Source organism: Plodia interpunctella, chromosome 1, assembly GCF_027563975.2.
Source record: "Plodia interpunctella isolate USDA-ARS_2022_Savannah chromosome 1, ilPloInte3.2, whole genome shotgun sequence".
Taxonomy (NCBI): Eukaryota; Metazoa; Arthropoda; class Insecta; order Lepidoptera; family Pyralidae; genus Plodia; species Plodia interpunctella.
This window is the reverse complement of record NC_071294.1, coordinates 6,938,844-6,955,844: the sequence shown is the minus strand read 5'-3', so window position 1 is coordinate 6,955,844 and position 17,001 is coordinate 6,938,844. Positions and strand designations below refer to the sequence as shown.

Genomic DNA, 17,001 nt, shown 5'->3' with positions numbered 1-17,001 from the left:
GATGTTAACAATTTGTAGCATTTGAACTCTCCTAATATTCCTAGAGGATCGGAGCCAGGATCATCTGACTAGCACTGAATATTGCGGTTCAATATAAACATCGCATCAGTCAAATCACTATTCAAAGACGAATGTGGAGGGAAAGTTTGAAAACACTTCAAAGCTACTGTCAATTGGTGCTACAAAGAGCTATCGAACAGAAGAACAGAATTAATTTGCCAATAGACCGCGCTTTTCAATAGATAAAGTGCTTTGACGAGATTCCCTCGAGGAGTTCATTGTAAGCTCCTAATTGTTTCATCCTGTGTTTACTCAATGAATGAATAGTATAAACATGGGCTGTGATACAAAATAGTTCAGGTTTTATACAACATTATTTTAGGGTCCCGAATAAATCTAGATGAAGCACATGTTGCCTGTTCATGATTATCCTTTATTGGAACAACTATCCACAGAATAATGATAATGGTTAGATTCCTGGCGGCGGCGAGGGGTATGCCTCGGGCTCGCCCACCCACAACGGACGCTGTCTACTCCGAATGTTGTAATTAAACAACACCGATGTCGATTTATTTTGATAACGCGCGATAATGCCCAACTGGACCACGATTTATAAGTTTCTGATGTTCCACTTAGATTTATTGTACTAACGATTCTGTATTTTACAATAAATCAATTGTATTTGTTCTCGTAGTTATTTTAGAAAGTTTTTTACTAACTTTCATTATCTCCTGATGTGTTCTAAACGCATGCTATTACTTAGATCTAAATGCGACAGCTAAATTCGCTTATATTTTTTACAAATCTGTATTAACTATGACGCGTGCGCTGTGGCATCAAAAACAATCTAAATATTAGTGGAAGCATTCCGCTGATCCGCGTCCTCGTCACGGTCCGCAACGAGATGGCCGGGCCGTGCGACAGGTCTCCGATTTTCTACGCATTCTGTACGGTGGTCACTACGCAACAACTTGTCACAGTCGCTTCTGATGACAATTTATTATCCAACGTAAAGGAGTGCATCTTATGAAAATTAAATAGTACTTATTGAATATAATAAAAGTTATTCAAAAGAAATATAAAGGTTGGATAAGTGAAGCGTAGTAGAGAGAAGAGTCAAAAGAAAAGCTTACTGACATTTACTGTACATAATGACATTTGTTTTTGACTAAACTTCTTTCGTCCATTCTAGTAATAAAGCTTCTAGCTAGGGTTATAAAACTCATATACAATAAACGTATTTTTTTTTATTACCAGCACATTATAGTTAGCAGCATGATGTGTAATGGAAATTCCTCGCACGCCGCCTCTCATGCTACTGATTCGGATGCCATCGTTGTCGCGTGGGCTGATGCGGTTTAGATTGCACTGATTCCTGATTATGTCTAGACCATTTTCTTGATGCATTTCTAAAATAAATACGCTACTCTATTTCTTTATATCACCGTTACATAAAATAATTAGGAGAGGAAAATAACCTTGACGAAGAGGAAGCACCTGTTTCAAACTATTACAACTATTCACCCCAACCTAACTATTTTAGCTCTGTTGCAAGTAATTTCATTGTTAACATACAAATTGCGTAAAGCTTTACATAAACCACTTTCTTTTTTTTACAAGCTTTATTTAACTTGCAATGTAACTATGTATGTTTGTGGCTATGTCACTATGTCCCTTTGTCTGGGTTGGGAGGTGGGATCTAGCAACTCAAGTTTAAAGCCGATTGAGCTGAAGTTTTGTACAAACGTTTATACACGATGATAATATATTATTATGAGTAGCATAACCTGTTGGTGTACGCAGTAACGGCTCCAGACGTGGGAACTCCTCAAAGGTTTACTGCACTGTCATGATTTTTTGTCACACATTGAATGCATTAAGATCTGTCTGACAATAATAAAAGTTAACAACTTGTATAAAAAATGACATTAAAAAAATTCTTTCTTTCTTCCGTTTTTAAATGACAATATTTTCCGCTATCTCCCAAATGTATATTTGATTTGAAACATCATATCCCTCGAGGCGCTACTGGATTAACACAAAAAGGACTTCATTTGCTCAGAAGACACATTTACAACGAGGTCATTTTTTATTTATTTATTTTTTTATTTTTAGAAAACTTACAAAAATACATATTTAAATATTGTTTATAAAATTTACATTACCTACTAAAATCATGACACTGTTTTGATTGCACTCCACAACCACTGTGATTTGTAAAATAGTTAAAAAATTAATACTAAGCATGTAATTTCATAAACATACAACATACGCCTTTCACCAAATTGGACGTGTAAAAGAGTGATCAGCTTTAGCATGATGCAAAAGGGCAACGAAAGGTGAAGAAAGGCTTTAGATCACGAAACACTAATATGGTCGAACAAATGTACATCGTGTTTCGTGATGTGCCAAGTGCCGAGATATTGATGGTCTAACCGGACTCGGGCGTGCATTGACGGTGATCTATAGACTCATTAATCGACGGCAAACGCCAATAGCTGAGAACTTTGTAAGAAAAGCGTGTGTGTGACTAACCGATAATTCACCGAACTCTACCGCATATGGATTACGATAGGTAGTTGATGTTCTTGAAATACTCTCACGACGATTTGAGAATTTTTATGTGTTAATTGAAAACTAGTTTTCAAAGAGAGACGGGGAGCAGTGTGCGGTCCGGGTTGAACTTCATGTTTTTAATATTTTGACTTGAAACACATAATTAAGCTATATCTCAATTGTCACCCTAAACTAAACAAACTATATGTATATCTTCTACAAATCAAAGAGGAATATAAAACATGTAGACTAAAAAAGAAATGGGTACAAGATAAATCTATTATTATTAATCTTCTCAATGAAACTAATCCACTACAAACATGCAACGACGTAACACAAACACTGAACAACAATATGAAGTGCCTGTCAGTTCATTTATTGCATTGGAAATGAATCATGAGCTCTCACGTTAGGTTGAGCGTGTAAACGCCGCTCGCCGTTTAGGAAGACGAGAGAATGACCGCAATCAAATCACAATCATAGTGAAAGCCCACAAATGAACAGTTAAAGACTATAGAGCTCCCTTGCCCGCATCAACGGCCAACACCGCCGATATTTACAATGCGTTAGGTCTAATTATAGACGAGATGTGTGCACATCACCATCACTCACGACTCGGAGATCCCGATCTTTGTTTCCCTTATTACGACCAACAACAGACACCAACGCATCAATACTCTCATATCGAACTTTTCAATCTATATTTTTAAGTGATAAAATCATAGTTGATTACTCTAAACATCCGGCATTTCAAGAAAAAGGTGCTAATGTATTTATCGTAGGTTTTAATTTAGATATAGATGAAAACAATGAATGAAGAATGTAAACTATCTAGAACAAACTGTAATTGAAAGGAAAACAGAAATGCTTTATAAGATTTTATAGTTAAAATCACAACGATTGGCAAAATTAATTCCATTACTTTAGACATACTTTTCAAGCGTCAAAGAAAGTATATATAAAAATAAGGCAAGCAATAAAAACAAATTGTAATATAATTGGCAGAGTCTGACCGAATAAATACATAATGTATGCTGTATACGAGACGTGTGAACTTCGAACACCGCAGGCTACATCTCGGCGTGATGTATTACTGTTTGTTTCTAGTACATAAACAATTTTCTCCAATCTCTCTTTAGTATTACAATGCAAAAGTTTAGGAGTAATTCGATGGTACTGCATTTTTTAACATTTCGATTTTACAACATGCGAATGACCAAGAAAATAAATAGTTTATTTAAATTTAATTAATTTAAATCAATATTAAAAATCAACTAGGGATAAAATATAAAATAGGTCCAGATTTAATTAAACTTCTAAAATTAATTCATCAATCAACTGACTAACCATACCCCAATCTACTGAATGACTCAGTTCTACTTGATCCTACAATAGCAAGCCACATTACGAACCCCAAAATGCGAATTATCAAGGTCAGCCGACTACACAGAAGAAATGTCTTTTATTAGAATAAATGGTATAGGGGAGACAGGGTAAATTTTATAAACGGCTTACTAGTTAACTCTAGACTAGAAAAATAGTAACCTCGACTAAATTTTGTTAGCATCTTAGATACCAAAATATTTTCATAATCAATTGTTTCCGATATTTACATTTTTTTTGATCAAATGACAATTTAACATTAAACATGAAGACAATTTTCGCAAACCCAAACTAAGTAGTACTGATCTGACTACTACTGACGCCATTGGTTTAATTATAACAAGACGCATCCTCATGAAGGGTGAGATAAAAAAATGAGGCAAATCCAGCCAGATGTGGCTACGAGCTGTCGGGTCATGCATAGGAAGTGAGTGCGCATACGTAATTGCTACGAGTGGACACAATGAGGGGAATTGGCCAGCGCGATTGTTGTGCGAGCGACGCCCGCACCCATTCCCATTGATTGAATGAATGTCAGAATTTAACAACAACGATGCTAACAGACCGTAACCAGACAAGTGCTCTGGACATTTTTGGTTGACACATTTTGAAATTCTTACTATTTTTTCTATTACAAATAGTCCTAACTAATATCTCTACAGCCAATATGTTTAAATATAGACATTATATCGTCGTAGTCCCTGCCCCGGATGTGCCAATTTCAAGCCGACGACGACGACGCGACGGGTCACTCACTAGACGGCCGTCACACCAAGTATAAATCGATTTAGGTGAACTACTGCAGCGAGCTAACATAACTGACGTTACGTCCACATCATTTCATTTCCCGTGCACTGGCTACTCCACAATCCATTTCATTAAATAGTTCTTCTTAACTTCAGTCCTGCTCGGCCATTGCGATAGTTTTAAGTTTTTCTTAATGGCTTTCCTCTTTTCTTTGTTATACTACCGCAACTGTATTTTAATAGTATTAAGTAGGATTAAAGCACTTTCAGTGAAGATACTTTACGGATTTTATTTAACAAACAATTCTGTTGCAAATTGAAATCAAATATACAGATATACAGACAGTAGAAAACAGTGCGTAAACAAACCAGCAAAATCCAAAAAGACCGAGCCATAAGCACGAACACTCTATCAAGATCAAGAAAGAAGAACTAAGAAGGAGGACGGTAAAATAGTCAAATCTACAATAGATATACAGAACAAGGCGGATACAACTATAATAAGTTTTTACAATAGGGAATTAATTAAGAATGAAATTATGTATATGTGTGTCGCTAGATGAGTGACACACATACATAATTTCATTCTAAGTTAAATAAAAGCTTGTAAAAATGTATGTGAGCCGTTGCTCACATACATTTTAGTAGCTAGTAGGTAGGCGTTCCTACCTACCTACTAGCTACTACAATATCAGTCCGATGGGAATCATAATAATAAAACGGTTAAGATGTCGTTAAACATAATACTCCAAAGCTTAGAGACGCTTGTCGGCACTTTAAATCTAATACATAGCCGTCAAAACGAAATTAAGTAATACTGAAGTGCTCATGATGTGACTGACCGCGGCAGACCGTTTGCCGATAAAACACGCTGCATAAGAAGGTATGAGGCAAGGCAAAAAAGAGTTTAAGATAAAATCAGAAAAAGTTTGTAAGTGTACCTCAGTGATTGATGTCATCACCTTTTTTCTGTAAATATACAGTTATTTTTAAATTTACGAGATCACATCATACAACTTTACGCACTAATTGTTAAGTTGGTATTAAGGTATGAAATTCTTCGACAAGTCCTAAATGTTAAAACTCTAGTTTAGCTGCAATAAAGTACAGCAGTAAGTAACTCTGAACGTTTCTGTTACGTTGCATACCATCTCTCTTGTAGGATTAATATGCCAACTCTACCAAGCGCCGCACCTGTTCCCGTTTATAACGAACCATACCTAGGCATCTCATACAACTTTAGTTTTTAACTTCCAAAAACTGTTTTATTATTTTGTGAAATTATCTTACTTTTATTGCCGTACTCAGCATTGACGTTTAATTTAGATGTTAACAATTTGTAGCATTTGAACTCTCCTAATATTCCTAGAGGATCGGAGCCAGGATCATCTGACTAGCACTGAATATTGCGGTTCAATATAAACATCGCATCAGTCAAATCACTATTCAAAGACGAATGTGGAGGGAAAGTTTGAAAACACTTCAAAGCTACTGTCAATTGGTGCTACAAAGAGCTATCGAACAGAAGAACAGAATTAATTTGCCAATAGACCGCGCTTTTCAATAGATAAAGTGCTTTGACGAGATTCCCTCGAGGAGTTCATTGTAAGCTCCTAATTGTTTCATCCTGTGTTTACTCAATGAATGAATAGTATAAACATGGGCTGTGATACAAAATAGTTCAGGTTTTATACAACATTATTTTAGGGTCCCGAATAAATCTAGATGAAGCACATGTTGCCTGTTCATGATTATCCTTTATTGGAACAACTATCCACAGAATAATGATAATGGTTAGATTCCTGGCGGCGGCGAGGGGTATGCCTCGGGCTCGCCCACCCACAACGGACGCTGTCTACTCCGAATGTTGTAATTAAACAACACCGATGTCGATTTATTTTGATAACGCGCGATAATGCCCAACTGGACCACGATTTATAAGTTTCTGATGTTCCACTTAGATTTATTGTACTAACGATTCTGTATTTTACAATAAATCAATTGTATTTGTTCTCGTAGTTATTTTAGAAAGTTTTTTACTAACTTTCATTATCTCCTGATGTGTTCTAAACGCATGCTATTACTTAGATCTAAATGCGACAGCTAAATTCGCTTATATTTTTTACAAATCTGTATTAACTATGACGCGTGCGCTGTGGCATCAAAAACAATCTAAATATTAGTGGAAGCATTCCGCTGATCCGCGTCCTCGTCACGGTCCGCAACGAGATGGCCGGGCCGTGCGACAGGTCTCCGATTTTCTACGCATTCTGTACGGTGGTCACTACGCAACAACTTGTCACAGTCGCTTCTGATGACAATTTATTATCCAACGTAAAGGAGTGCATCTTATGAAAATTAAATAGTACTTATTGAATATAATAAAAGTTATTCAAAAGAAATATAAAGGTTGGATAAGTGAAGCGTAGTAGAGAGAAGAGTCAAAAGAAAAGCTTACTGACATTTACTGTACATAATGACATTTGTTTTTGACTAAACTTCTTTCGTCCATTCTAGTAATAAAGCTTCTAGCTAGGGTTATAAAACTCATATACAATAAACGTATTTTTTTTTATTACCAGCACATTATAGTTAGCAGCATGATGTGTAATGGAAATTCCTCGCACGCCGCCTCTCATGCTACTGATTCGGATGCCATCGTTGTCGCGTGGGCTGATGCGGTTTAGATTGCACTGATTCCTGATTATGTCTAGACCATTTTCTTGATGCATTTCTAAAATAAATACGCTACTCTATTTCTTTATATCTCTGAGTTCACGTCTCTGTAAGTTGTGACGTTGATAATTTCAGAAAAACGTCAGAATATGCAGTAAGGGTTACTTCTTATTTTATTGTGAAGGCGAAGTTTTTATAGTTGTGATATCTGAGTGTGTTACACCTAATTAGAAATTATGTAAAGCATAGATGAAGTGATACACGTGAGATAACCACTATTGCTTTGAAGATCCTTAAATCATATGATTCGGGAATCAGCATCTCCAGGAGGAAATTACAAAACTTAGCGAAACTTGATTACTGATGATAATGATAGTAGGAAGAGTTTGCATTTAAATCAAGGAAACACTACGATTTGAGTAGTAGCAGCCAGGGGGTTAAAATTATTCGGTCGTGATGGGAGCAGAGCACTCGTGACTGTCCGGGGGACCGACTACGTCATGTCACGGTCCAGCGCGCAATTCGATCCGACAGGTGCATGGAACACGTACCAATCACACTTGTAGCCCCAGTCAAGTGCATTTTGGATAGTCGACTTCGGAAGTGATTTTTATGATTAAAGTTTGTTCTGGCTGACAGTTTGATACAACTTGATAACTCGAAAAGATTTGCCTTTCATTTATGTAACACTAGTTGCACCCCAGGGCTTCGCTCCTGTAGGAAATTCGGGATAAAAGATGTTGTAACTCCAGGTTATATTCTACCAATCATAATAATCCGTCCAATAGATATTTCGTAAAAGAGTAACAAGAATACACACATCCTCACAAACTTTCGCATTTACTATATTAGCTGAAGTACGATTTTGAAATTAGTTAAGTTTATAATCAACTGTAAGTTGAATCCGCGTGTGGAGGGTTCCATATTATATATTCATAGGTGCCATATCCTTTATATATGCTATAGTACGTACGTAAGTCAGTTATGATTTATGGCGGATAAATTACAAAACTAAAAAAAGGATTTCACAAAACCACTATTTTTTTGTAATTTACCCGTTATTTAAGATACTATATTTTTTAAAGAATTTTTTTAAGACTATCAATATATTTACTGGAATCAGAAATGTTTAAAAACAACCCCCATTTTGTAAGAGATTAGGGGTAATATAAAAATGTGCGAGTTCCTTAGTATAGCCTCTTTTTTTCATAAAGGTGCACCATCTCAATTCGAACGTGACCTGCGGCTGGGGTAATGTAAGCCTCCGAAGGGTTGCACGCCCCTAACACGATCTACTCTAATTTTGATGAAGCAATCATTTCTCAGCATAAAACAATCCATAGAGTAGTTTATGCATTATGTAATTCATAACATATTAAATAGTATTAACATATAAAATCATTTTACATAAACTAATTATTATTAGTATTGGATATTTTGGTTTTGTTATTAATAGCAAACACTTGACAGAGGTTTGTTTTAAACTTCAGATAGTAAAAAATGTGTTTATATATTTCTATCGAATAGATTATCAATACCAAGAGATAATGATAATAACGACGAATTTCAATCACGTTTTAATATAAACGATGGGCCAAATAATGTTTGCACAGAAAAATATGAAAATTACTTTATTTCATACTTTGCCCCTCTAATACTTCTAGCGACATACTTAAATTCTCACAAAATGATCCAAAAGGAAACAATACACGCTCCCGCGCCTCCCTGTCCTTTCCATGTTCCCTGTCATTATCTCAATTCACCCTCGATAGAGACGTTAGGAGATTATGACTTGATACACATCGACAAAAACTATACAACTTAGCGTGAGACAAAAAAGTCAAAATAATAAATGTTGTAAGGCAACGATTTGCTTCACTTCTAGTCGCGGCATCTTTTGAGTTTTTGTTGTTTATAATGTGACAATGTATTGTCGCCGCACGCGTTCTTGTTACACAGAGAAGTAAGTAGTAGTAGTATGTTGTAAAAATCACAACTATTATTGAATGCTTACGGGTTCATTTGTATTTGGTATTAAATTTATGGTACCTTTAATTGATGGTAATTGATGTTTGTAAAACGTGCGATATTTACGTCTTATTTTATTATGTTATCAAAGGAGATGCAATGTAATTGAACTCTTGGGTGTATGTAATTTTGGACATCCACTGATAAACAGAAGAGTGGAAAAGAGAGCAACGCAAGAAATGCATAAAAGACCACAGCACTACGCATAGGCAAAGGTAACTGTCAATCGGATACGTCTACAATCTTGTACGGTGTGCAAACAAGCACAATAAATATAATCAGGAATCGCAAGGTTGCTTAACCGTGCCGATGCAACGCGAAGTAGTAAAATGGGAATCAGGTCACATTAAGTCTATTTTTTAAAGTATATAGGACTAAGTAATTAAACTTACCTCCGTTTCCTGCATTGGTAATGGTCACCCAGAAGTCAATGGTCTTTTCTGGTCCCAGCTCTTCGTAGTCCCACTTCTTTTTAACTTTCACTACACCACTAGGTTCAACGGTAACCCACGGATTTTCGTCTCTAATTTTAAATGTCTCACGATCCGTTTCTTTCTCGAGGGTGAAAACAGCTCGTCCTTCTACTTCACCATCCGCTTCAGTGAATTCTATTCGTTTCGTAGGTCTGACGGCGCGCGTTACACGTCGCTTCTCGCGATGAAGCGTAGGCAAATATTTTTGTTGGCGAATTACAAATTCAATGAAAACTCTTGCGGGCTGACTTTTGCGTGGAGGAGTGCCTGTGTCGTGTGCGACCACATGTAATTCAGCTTCGTGGCTGTCAGGTTCACCAGCGAGAATCAGTTCTCCTGTTTGTGGAACTATTACAGCTAAATTGCTGTGACTTGCAAGCGAATAATATACTCGATCACCGTCTTCATCATATGCACGTACTTTGCCTATGCTCGAGAAACGTTGCCAATGTCCAGTTCCGTTCGGCCCATTTTCTGCAGGTGTTCCATTTACTGCGAAGTAGTAAATGGTTTGGTCAAATATAGGAGAATGATCATTCTCGTTAGTGACATCCACTGTAATGGGGAGATTAGCTTTGTTGGCCCCACGAAGATCGGTAGCCTGGATCATTAAATTATAAAAACTCTTTTCTTCCGTATCCAGGGATTGTGTTGCGATAATTTCTATATCACCATCGGTAATTACAGATCTCACTGTTGGTATGGTTTCTCCTTTGCCCTTTTCCCGTAAAGAAAAAATGGAATCTTCGTTGCCTTTAACAATTTTGTAAGCGATCGGACCGATATCAGAAAATGCTGCTGCTCTTACAGGTGGCAAGTCGACGACGGTTCCAGGCGGTGCATTTTCAGGTATTTCTCCGCGAATATCATCAGTTGTTGGAAAGTGTATCATTTTTCTGCGGTCCATTACTATGAGGTTTATGGAATGGGCCGCACTGCTGTACGGAGTTTGTTCTAGGACGGCAAGATTGACCGGTTGGTTGAGAAGCGGTGCGAGATCGGCGGTGGTCATGAGGAGTCCGTTGTCGAGCAGCGTGAAGTAGGAGGAGTACTGCGGGTCAAGTAGGGTGTAGCGGGAGTGGTTGCCGACGAAGCGTCGGACGGCATGACCAGGCCGCACGTCGTGTGGCAGCAGGGTGAGCGCGTGCGTCTGCAACGCCACACTCAGCGCGCAGAGCAACGCTCCGCCCGCCAACACAGAGCGAGCCATGATGGTTAGCGAGACCTACTTATTATCCCGACATTTCACACCTATAAAACAAACAGTCCATTGGAACGCAAGTCAAACATTACGATACGGAACGATTATTTCTATTCAAATCAAAAGACGCGACAGTCTATACTCGTAACACATGTCCTAGGTTTAAGCTAGCTTTCTGTTTCCTATAAAATTCTTTTTTTTTTTTCAATTTGCTGTCGTAACATAATCTACAAACCTACATGACCGGTAAAATAATTTTTGAGTAGGTACCTACGTTAATAATGACCACATTCACAATAATATGCCATAACTGATATTATGTCAAAAAGAGTAGTCTTTTTTAGTTCCGAAGGCAAACAAGGAACTTACAGTTTTGCCATAGGTAGGTATCAGTTATGGATAAAAAACTATTGGTAGGTTATCTACCTCGTTACTTTCCTACTTCTTCTTCATAGTCGTACCTATTCCTCATGGCTGAGGGTCGCGCGCGAGTTACGTGGAATGAAACCCACACAACGATTTTATTAGCACTACCTAGGTAGGTAATTAGTTTGCAATTGACTACTATGGAGTAGTCAATTGCAAACTCACACACAACTTGATAATCAACTAGAGTGTGGGTTTCCTGACGATGTTTTTCCTTCACCGGAAGCTAGTGGTGGTCAATGAAAACTACCTCTATACATGAGTCAAATTGATGTAAGTCTACGTACAAACTCATGTGGCAGGAGTAGGATAGGTCTTAACCATTACACCACCATCGCAGTATACCTAGTTCCTAATACCTATAAAACCTACGTTATAGGTAGGTAGGTACAATGCACTGAGTAAGTTTGATTAATATAGGTACTTACTTACCAAGTTACATTTGGATTTTATAAATTGGTACCTACCTATCTGAAATACCTATGTCCAACACAAAGTACGCCTACATAGGTACAATAGGTAAACGCTAGTAGGTGTTAGAGCTTATTAAGTAGGCATATTCTGAGAAAGTGGCTGTTTTTGATTTTTCAACTGCTGTTCACTATTGTGTACTACTTTACATTCTGGCCTTTCATAAAACCATTCAGTCAGATGATTGGCGACTAACGCCAAAGCGAATTAAATAAGCGCTTCTCGAAGTAAAATGACATCCATGTGAGAGGTGAGACTTCGACTACGACGACGGGTGGCATGGGCATCGACGTAGGGCGGCAAGGCAAGCAGGCGCGAGGAGCACACATGCCGAGCTTTATTTAGGCGGCACTGGCGACGCCGGCGTCTCGCGAAGTCGCGACCCGCCGCCGCCGATCAATACCCCTCGCGCCGTCGCGCGACGCCCGCCAAGCTAATCTCGACTCTCAATACGCTCCCGTTCACGACACACCATCAAATATTCACACACCAATTCTACTGAATAAAAGCTCACGCTATTTCTGCACTACTGTCCACGATTCCGGATACAAATATACCAATTTTTGGTCGCACATTCCAACTGCAATGACACATACCGGCGAACAAATTCTGTGATGAACTAACAAACATCGATATAATCACACCATTCACCGTCTTCATTCACACTTTAATTACCACTAAACCCAATTAATATTTAAGGGATTCATATTAGAAAATTAAGTGCCATAAAACTTAGACAGTAAACATGTGATTTGAATGTAAACAAATTATTAATTACGGGTACGGCCAGAAAATACGAGATTTACACTTTTTGACCACAACACTCTATGCATACGAGTATAAACTGTGTCTTTTTATTTATCAAATTACGTACTCTTATAAAATGAAAGTGTTTTTATCGATATCGAAGCGTTTGACAGATACGCGTCGACGGGAATCGTACGGGCGACTCTGAACAACGTCGAAATGCGACTAACCGGACGGATTCGCGGCGCGCGCGCGTATCGAGCGCAACGCCCCACCCGCCCCCGCGCTATTCACCCCTGTCCCGGCACTCCCGCCCTCCGAGCGCGCGAGCTTTTCTACCCCTCAGCAAAGCTGCATGCACTAGTCTGGCTCCCCTAGCTTTTATACACTACCGTAACACTCACTAAACTTCACGATAACTGTGTTATATGGTTGATTTGGTGATATTAGATACTAAATTCATTATACTACAGGGTTCCTTCAAGATTATCTGTCAATTTACTTCCTTGCTAAAATAATGTTCCATCCAATTTTATAATTGTTCCTAGACTATTACACAAAAAATTCGCAATCTGCTCCATAAAATTTTCCTCTCCTTTTTGAAGCCCCGACGCAAAAAGAGAGGTGTTATAAGTTTAACGTGTCTGTCTGTTTCATGAAAATCGGTTCAGCTGATCAAAAGTTGTAGCGAAATGAATATTGAAAATCGGGGGTTTTTAATTTGTCTAACAAATGAACTTGTTATCAAAAGCAAAGGCTTTCAAGCTCCTAGGAGTACCTATATAATTATGCAAGTACACTTGCAGTCAAGGTTTAGAGTATAAACTTTAAAAAGTATTTGAAATAAAACACTCACGAGACTTTCTATCTAATATTGCTCAACCAGAGTCAAATAATGTTTATTTATAACTTTGTGCCTGCATGTATAAAAACCACCTGAAACCTATGTCAGCCTTAGTGGTCTTTAATGAAATATATAGAACAGTTTGAGAATAAAAAACTCGGAGCACTCCGCGAACAAAATGTTTGTAGGTACCTACCTAATTGCAGCGACAGATTGCCAGTCAGATTACAAACTGCATATGTACGATGCTTTTAGTTGTCTGTTTGATTAATATTCTGAATACAATTACGCATACCTATCTCTACGAAATTCCTAACAGCTTGCTAGTTTTTCACTCTCTCTTCTCTGAATGTCTTAGTTTCGTTCGGGATTGCGAAGCCACGAACCCCGGGGTCAGCGTAAAAAAAACCTTTAAATTTTAAAGATTCTGCTGTGATTTTACAACCTGTCTGTAGTCAACCCTCCTTGGGATTAGCTATTATTGCCTATCAGCTGTTTCGGTTGTGTCCCTTAGTCGCCTTATTCGAGGTCCACAGTGGAGTGGTCCTACTCTAGAACGGAACCAAACACCACCTCCGTAAGGATCCTCCTCATATTCTTAATTATTCTCCTAGCTCTGAGCTAAGCCGGTGATAAACGAACGGAAAGTTGTGAAGAAACTGTATCCCCTATCCGAATTCAAAGGTCGTTTGCCCGTACATGATATGTTCGAAGATCTTTCCTGCCACATAGGTGCCTATGGTTAAGACTTAACACGATGTCTAAAAATACAGTCAGTCTATTCGCTTAACTCCCGTGGGAATGTTGGGCAAAAAGTACCTCATGTTTGAGGACTATCCAAAATTTTATTGTGGCAACTATAACGAAGAATAGACTTCGAGCATATCATATAGGTTTTGTAACAGTAAACGTCATTCAATCTGGAATACGGGAAACAAAACCTGAGGACGAAACTATGAGAGTTCATTGTACCTACTCATAAGGCTATGGTGAGTTTGTACAAAATATATAATAATATACTTTCAAGAATCTTTGCCAAACTGCATTCTAATTGATTATGATAGAGCAGCGTTCTACAGCAACATGATAATCAAAAACAAATAATGGTTTTCATTGTTTTTAAATGATCCTCTTCTTATCGAATGTGTCTGAAGCTTGTCAGATTTTATTGAAGTGGCCTAAAGGCATATGACATGACTTTTACTACCCCACCAAGTAGTGGCAAGTTGTCGCATATACACACTAGTGAACTAAACTGTCCACCAATGTGCAGGTTTCTTTATCTTTTCCACAAACATCTTCAAATGCCTTAAGACTTTGCAAAATGTATGTATCACAGTATGTACCTACCTAGCAACTAATCTTGCGCGAATCATCCAGAAAGTAGTTTTTGTGGATGACAAATAGCTAACCAGTGTTAGCTATTTATTTATTAGGTAACAAGTGTTAGCTATTTATAATATTTTATTTACATTAGCATTCTATATGTAATTAAAATAAAAGAAAAAATATAATAGAAACAATTTATATAAAAACAATAATAATATTGTTACAGACTAGTACAAAAATAGCCAAAGCTAGAGCACTGAGCAAGTTTTGTGACATAAACATAGTAAATAAAATATATTCCATTAAGATTATCTTAAGCAACTTTTATATTCTTTATACACTTTAAATTACAACATTTCATTCCATCTTAATAGGCTTTTCACACTAAGTGCATATTTTATAAGTAAAATAGAGTTACCATAATAATATAATAATTAAAATTAATCACATAATTAAATATGATGAGTAAATTGCTTAGCGACATTATCATTGTTGCTCTTATATCTTATTTCTTTTATAGTTAATTGTTTTCCCTGATGTATTCTTTGAAGATGGCTCCTCATGTCATAGGATCTGGAAAATGACCTGTGACACACGGGACATTGTGTTTTTCCTGCATGAGAATCTTTGTGTAATGTCAAAGATGTTGGATGTTTAAAGCCTTTCGGACACAGTTGGCAGCGGAATTTTGCCAAATCAGATTCTGAAAAAATAAGATATTTATTAAAATAATGTTTGTGATTTAAATGTAAATAAGTACTTAGAGATGTTTATTAATAGGTACATATTTGTAACATGTTGACTGTTGCTAATTCACAATACATACATTTTCCTAAGAATTACAACATACACCATGCATTCTTAGCAGTCAATAATTATAAGTTTGGAAAAAGACATTGAATACTTGTTTTAGTGTAATTCATAAGTAAATAACTATCATGTATAAAATAAAAAATTAAGATCAATACCAGGGTTACTTTTCTCTGATAAATCTTCAGCTGATGTTGATTGATTGTCAACCTGCATATCCTCTGTCACAGCTCTTTCAGCTGCTTTGGATCGAGTAGTCACAGTTTCTTCAATCTTAGAAATCTGTGGTTGAACTATTTCTATAGCTTCAGTATCTTGGTCTGGAATATTTTGTGCTACATTAGTTTGTGGAATGTACTCATCACGAACACTTTGCATGGTTGCTAAATTTATAGGCTCATCCATTACAATAGGTACAGGCACAGTTTCTTCAGTAACTCTACTTGATTTGGAACTTAAATCTAATGAAGCATCACTCATTCTGATGTGAGCTTTGGACGGCTCTTCCTCCGCATTGTCAGTTAAACCCTTAACTTCCAGGAGTTCAGCTGTAATAAGAAACGATTCCAACTGTTCCTGAAATATATTGACTTCACCATGATACATAAAATTTATGATAGCATTTAAGTCTTCATACTTGAAGTTTCTGAAAATAACAACAGGATGCTGACAGGGATTCTCTTTGAAAATCTGCTTGAAATAACTGCTGCAAGCAGATAATAGCATTTTGTGGGCCTTAATTTTGCCACCATCGCAGTACAAAGTGACATCCACCAAATCATTCTCAAATCGCAGCGTGTTGAACGCTTCTGTTACGTGGGTAACATAATTGTTCCAGCGTAGAGAAAACTGCGGCGCATTATTCATATCGCAATTGATTATAGAAAGAAAACAAACTAAATTAATCACTAAAAATAATTCGCAATCCACAAATCCAGGATAACGCACTCACTCACACAAACCTGACAAATCTCAAACTATGACATGGACACTTACATAGGTAGGTACATGACATAAAAGTCACTTATATATTCTTACGAACTGACATTGACACGCTGTGAGACGTCATTTATGGTAGACTTACATTTATCCAGCCATCTACAGCATCCAGTGAGGACCATGAGGACCCAACCCAACACAGGAAACATGGAAATGTGAAATAGGCGTGTCACGCGTGTCAACTTTATGCGATTAATCGCCGGCAAATAATAGGGATTATTACTGCACATTTATCCCGCCAATGTATAGCACTGTATGTTAGGTACACAAAAGCTTTGCCGGCTTGTGCTATGTCGATTAAAAACGTTTATT

General features: G+C 37.3%; 2 protein-coding genes across 8 annotated transcripts in view; both read right to left on the bottom strand.

Moving 5' to 3' along the window:
• Positions 1-12,934, bottom strand: part of CadN (Cadherin-N) — a 275,837-nt gene extending 262,903 nt beyond the window's left edge. For all 7 annotated transcript variants that reach the window (XM_053744061.2, XM_053744223.2, XM_053744134.2 and 4 more), the window contains exons 1-2: positions 12,835-12,934; positions 9,782-11,113 (exon numbers count right to left, since the gene is read on the bottom strand). In XM_053744061.2, the coding sequence (XP_053600036.1) occupies positions 9,782-11,072 (1,291 nt within the window). In that variant the 5' untranslated portion in view covers positions 11,073-11,113; positions 12,835-12,934. The remainder of the gene's footprint in view (positions 1-9,781; positions 11,114-12,834) is intronic.
• Positions 12,935-15,060: 2,126 nt separating this feature from the next.
• Positions 15,061-16,682, bottom strand: LOC128672589 (modifier of mdg4-like). The gene is made up of 2 exons (XM_053749841.2): positions 15,849-16,682; positions 15,061-15,583 (listed from the first exon to the last, which is right to left on the bottom strand). The coding sequence occupies exons 1-2, from the start codon at positions 16,555-16,557 to the stop codon at positions 15,333-15,335; spliced, it is 960 nt and encodes a 319-aa protein (XP_053605816.1). The 5' UTR covers positions 16,558-16,682; the 3' UTR covers positions 15,061-15,332.
• Positions 16,683-17,001: the final 319 nt, after the last annotated feature.

Excerpts from the sequence above, each read along its gene's own strand:
- LOC128672589 (XM_053749841.2), bottom strand. The coding sequence starts at position 16,557 with ATGAATAATGCGCCGCAGTTTTCTCTACGCTGGAACAATTATGTTACC. Across the intron at positions 15,584-15,848 it reads ATCAGAGAAAAGTAACCCTG|AATCTGATTTGGCAAAATTC; the intron begins GTATTGATCTTA and ends TTATTTTTTCAG.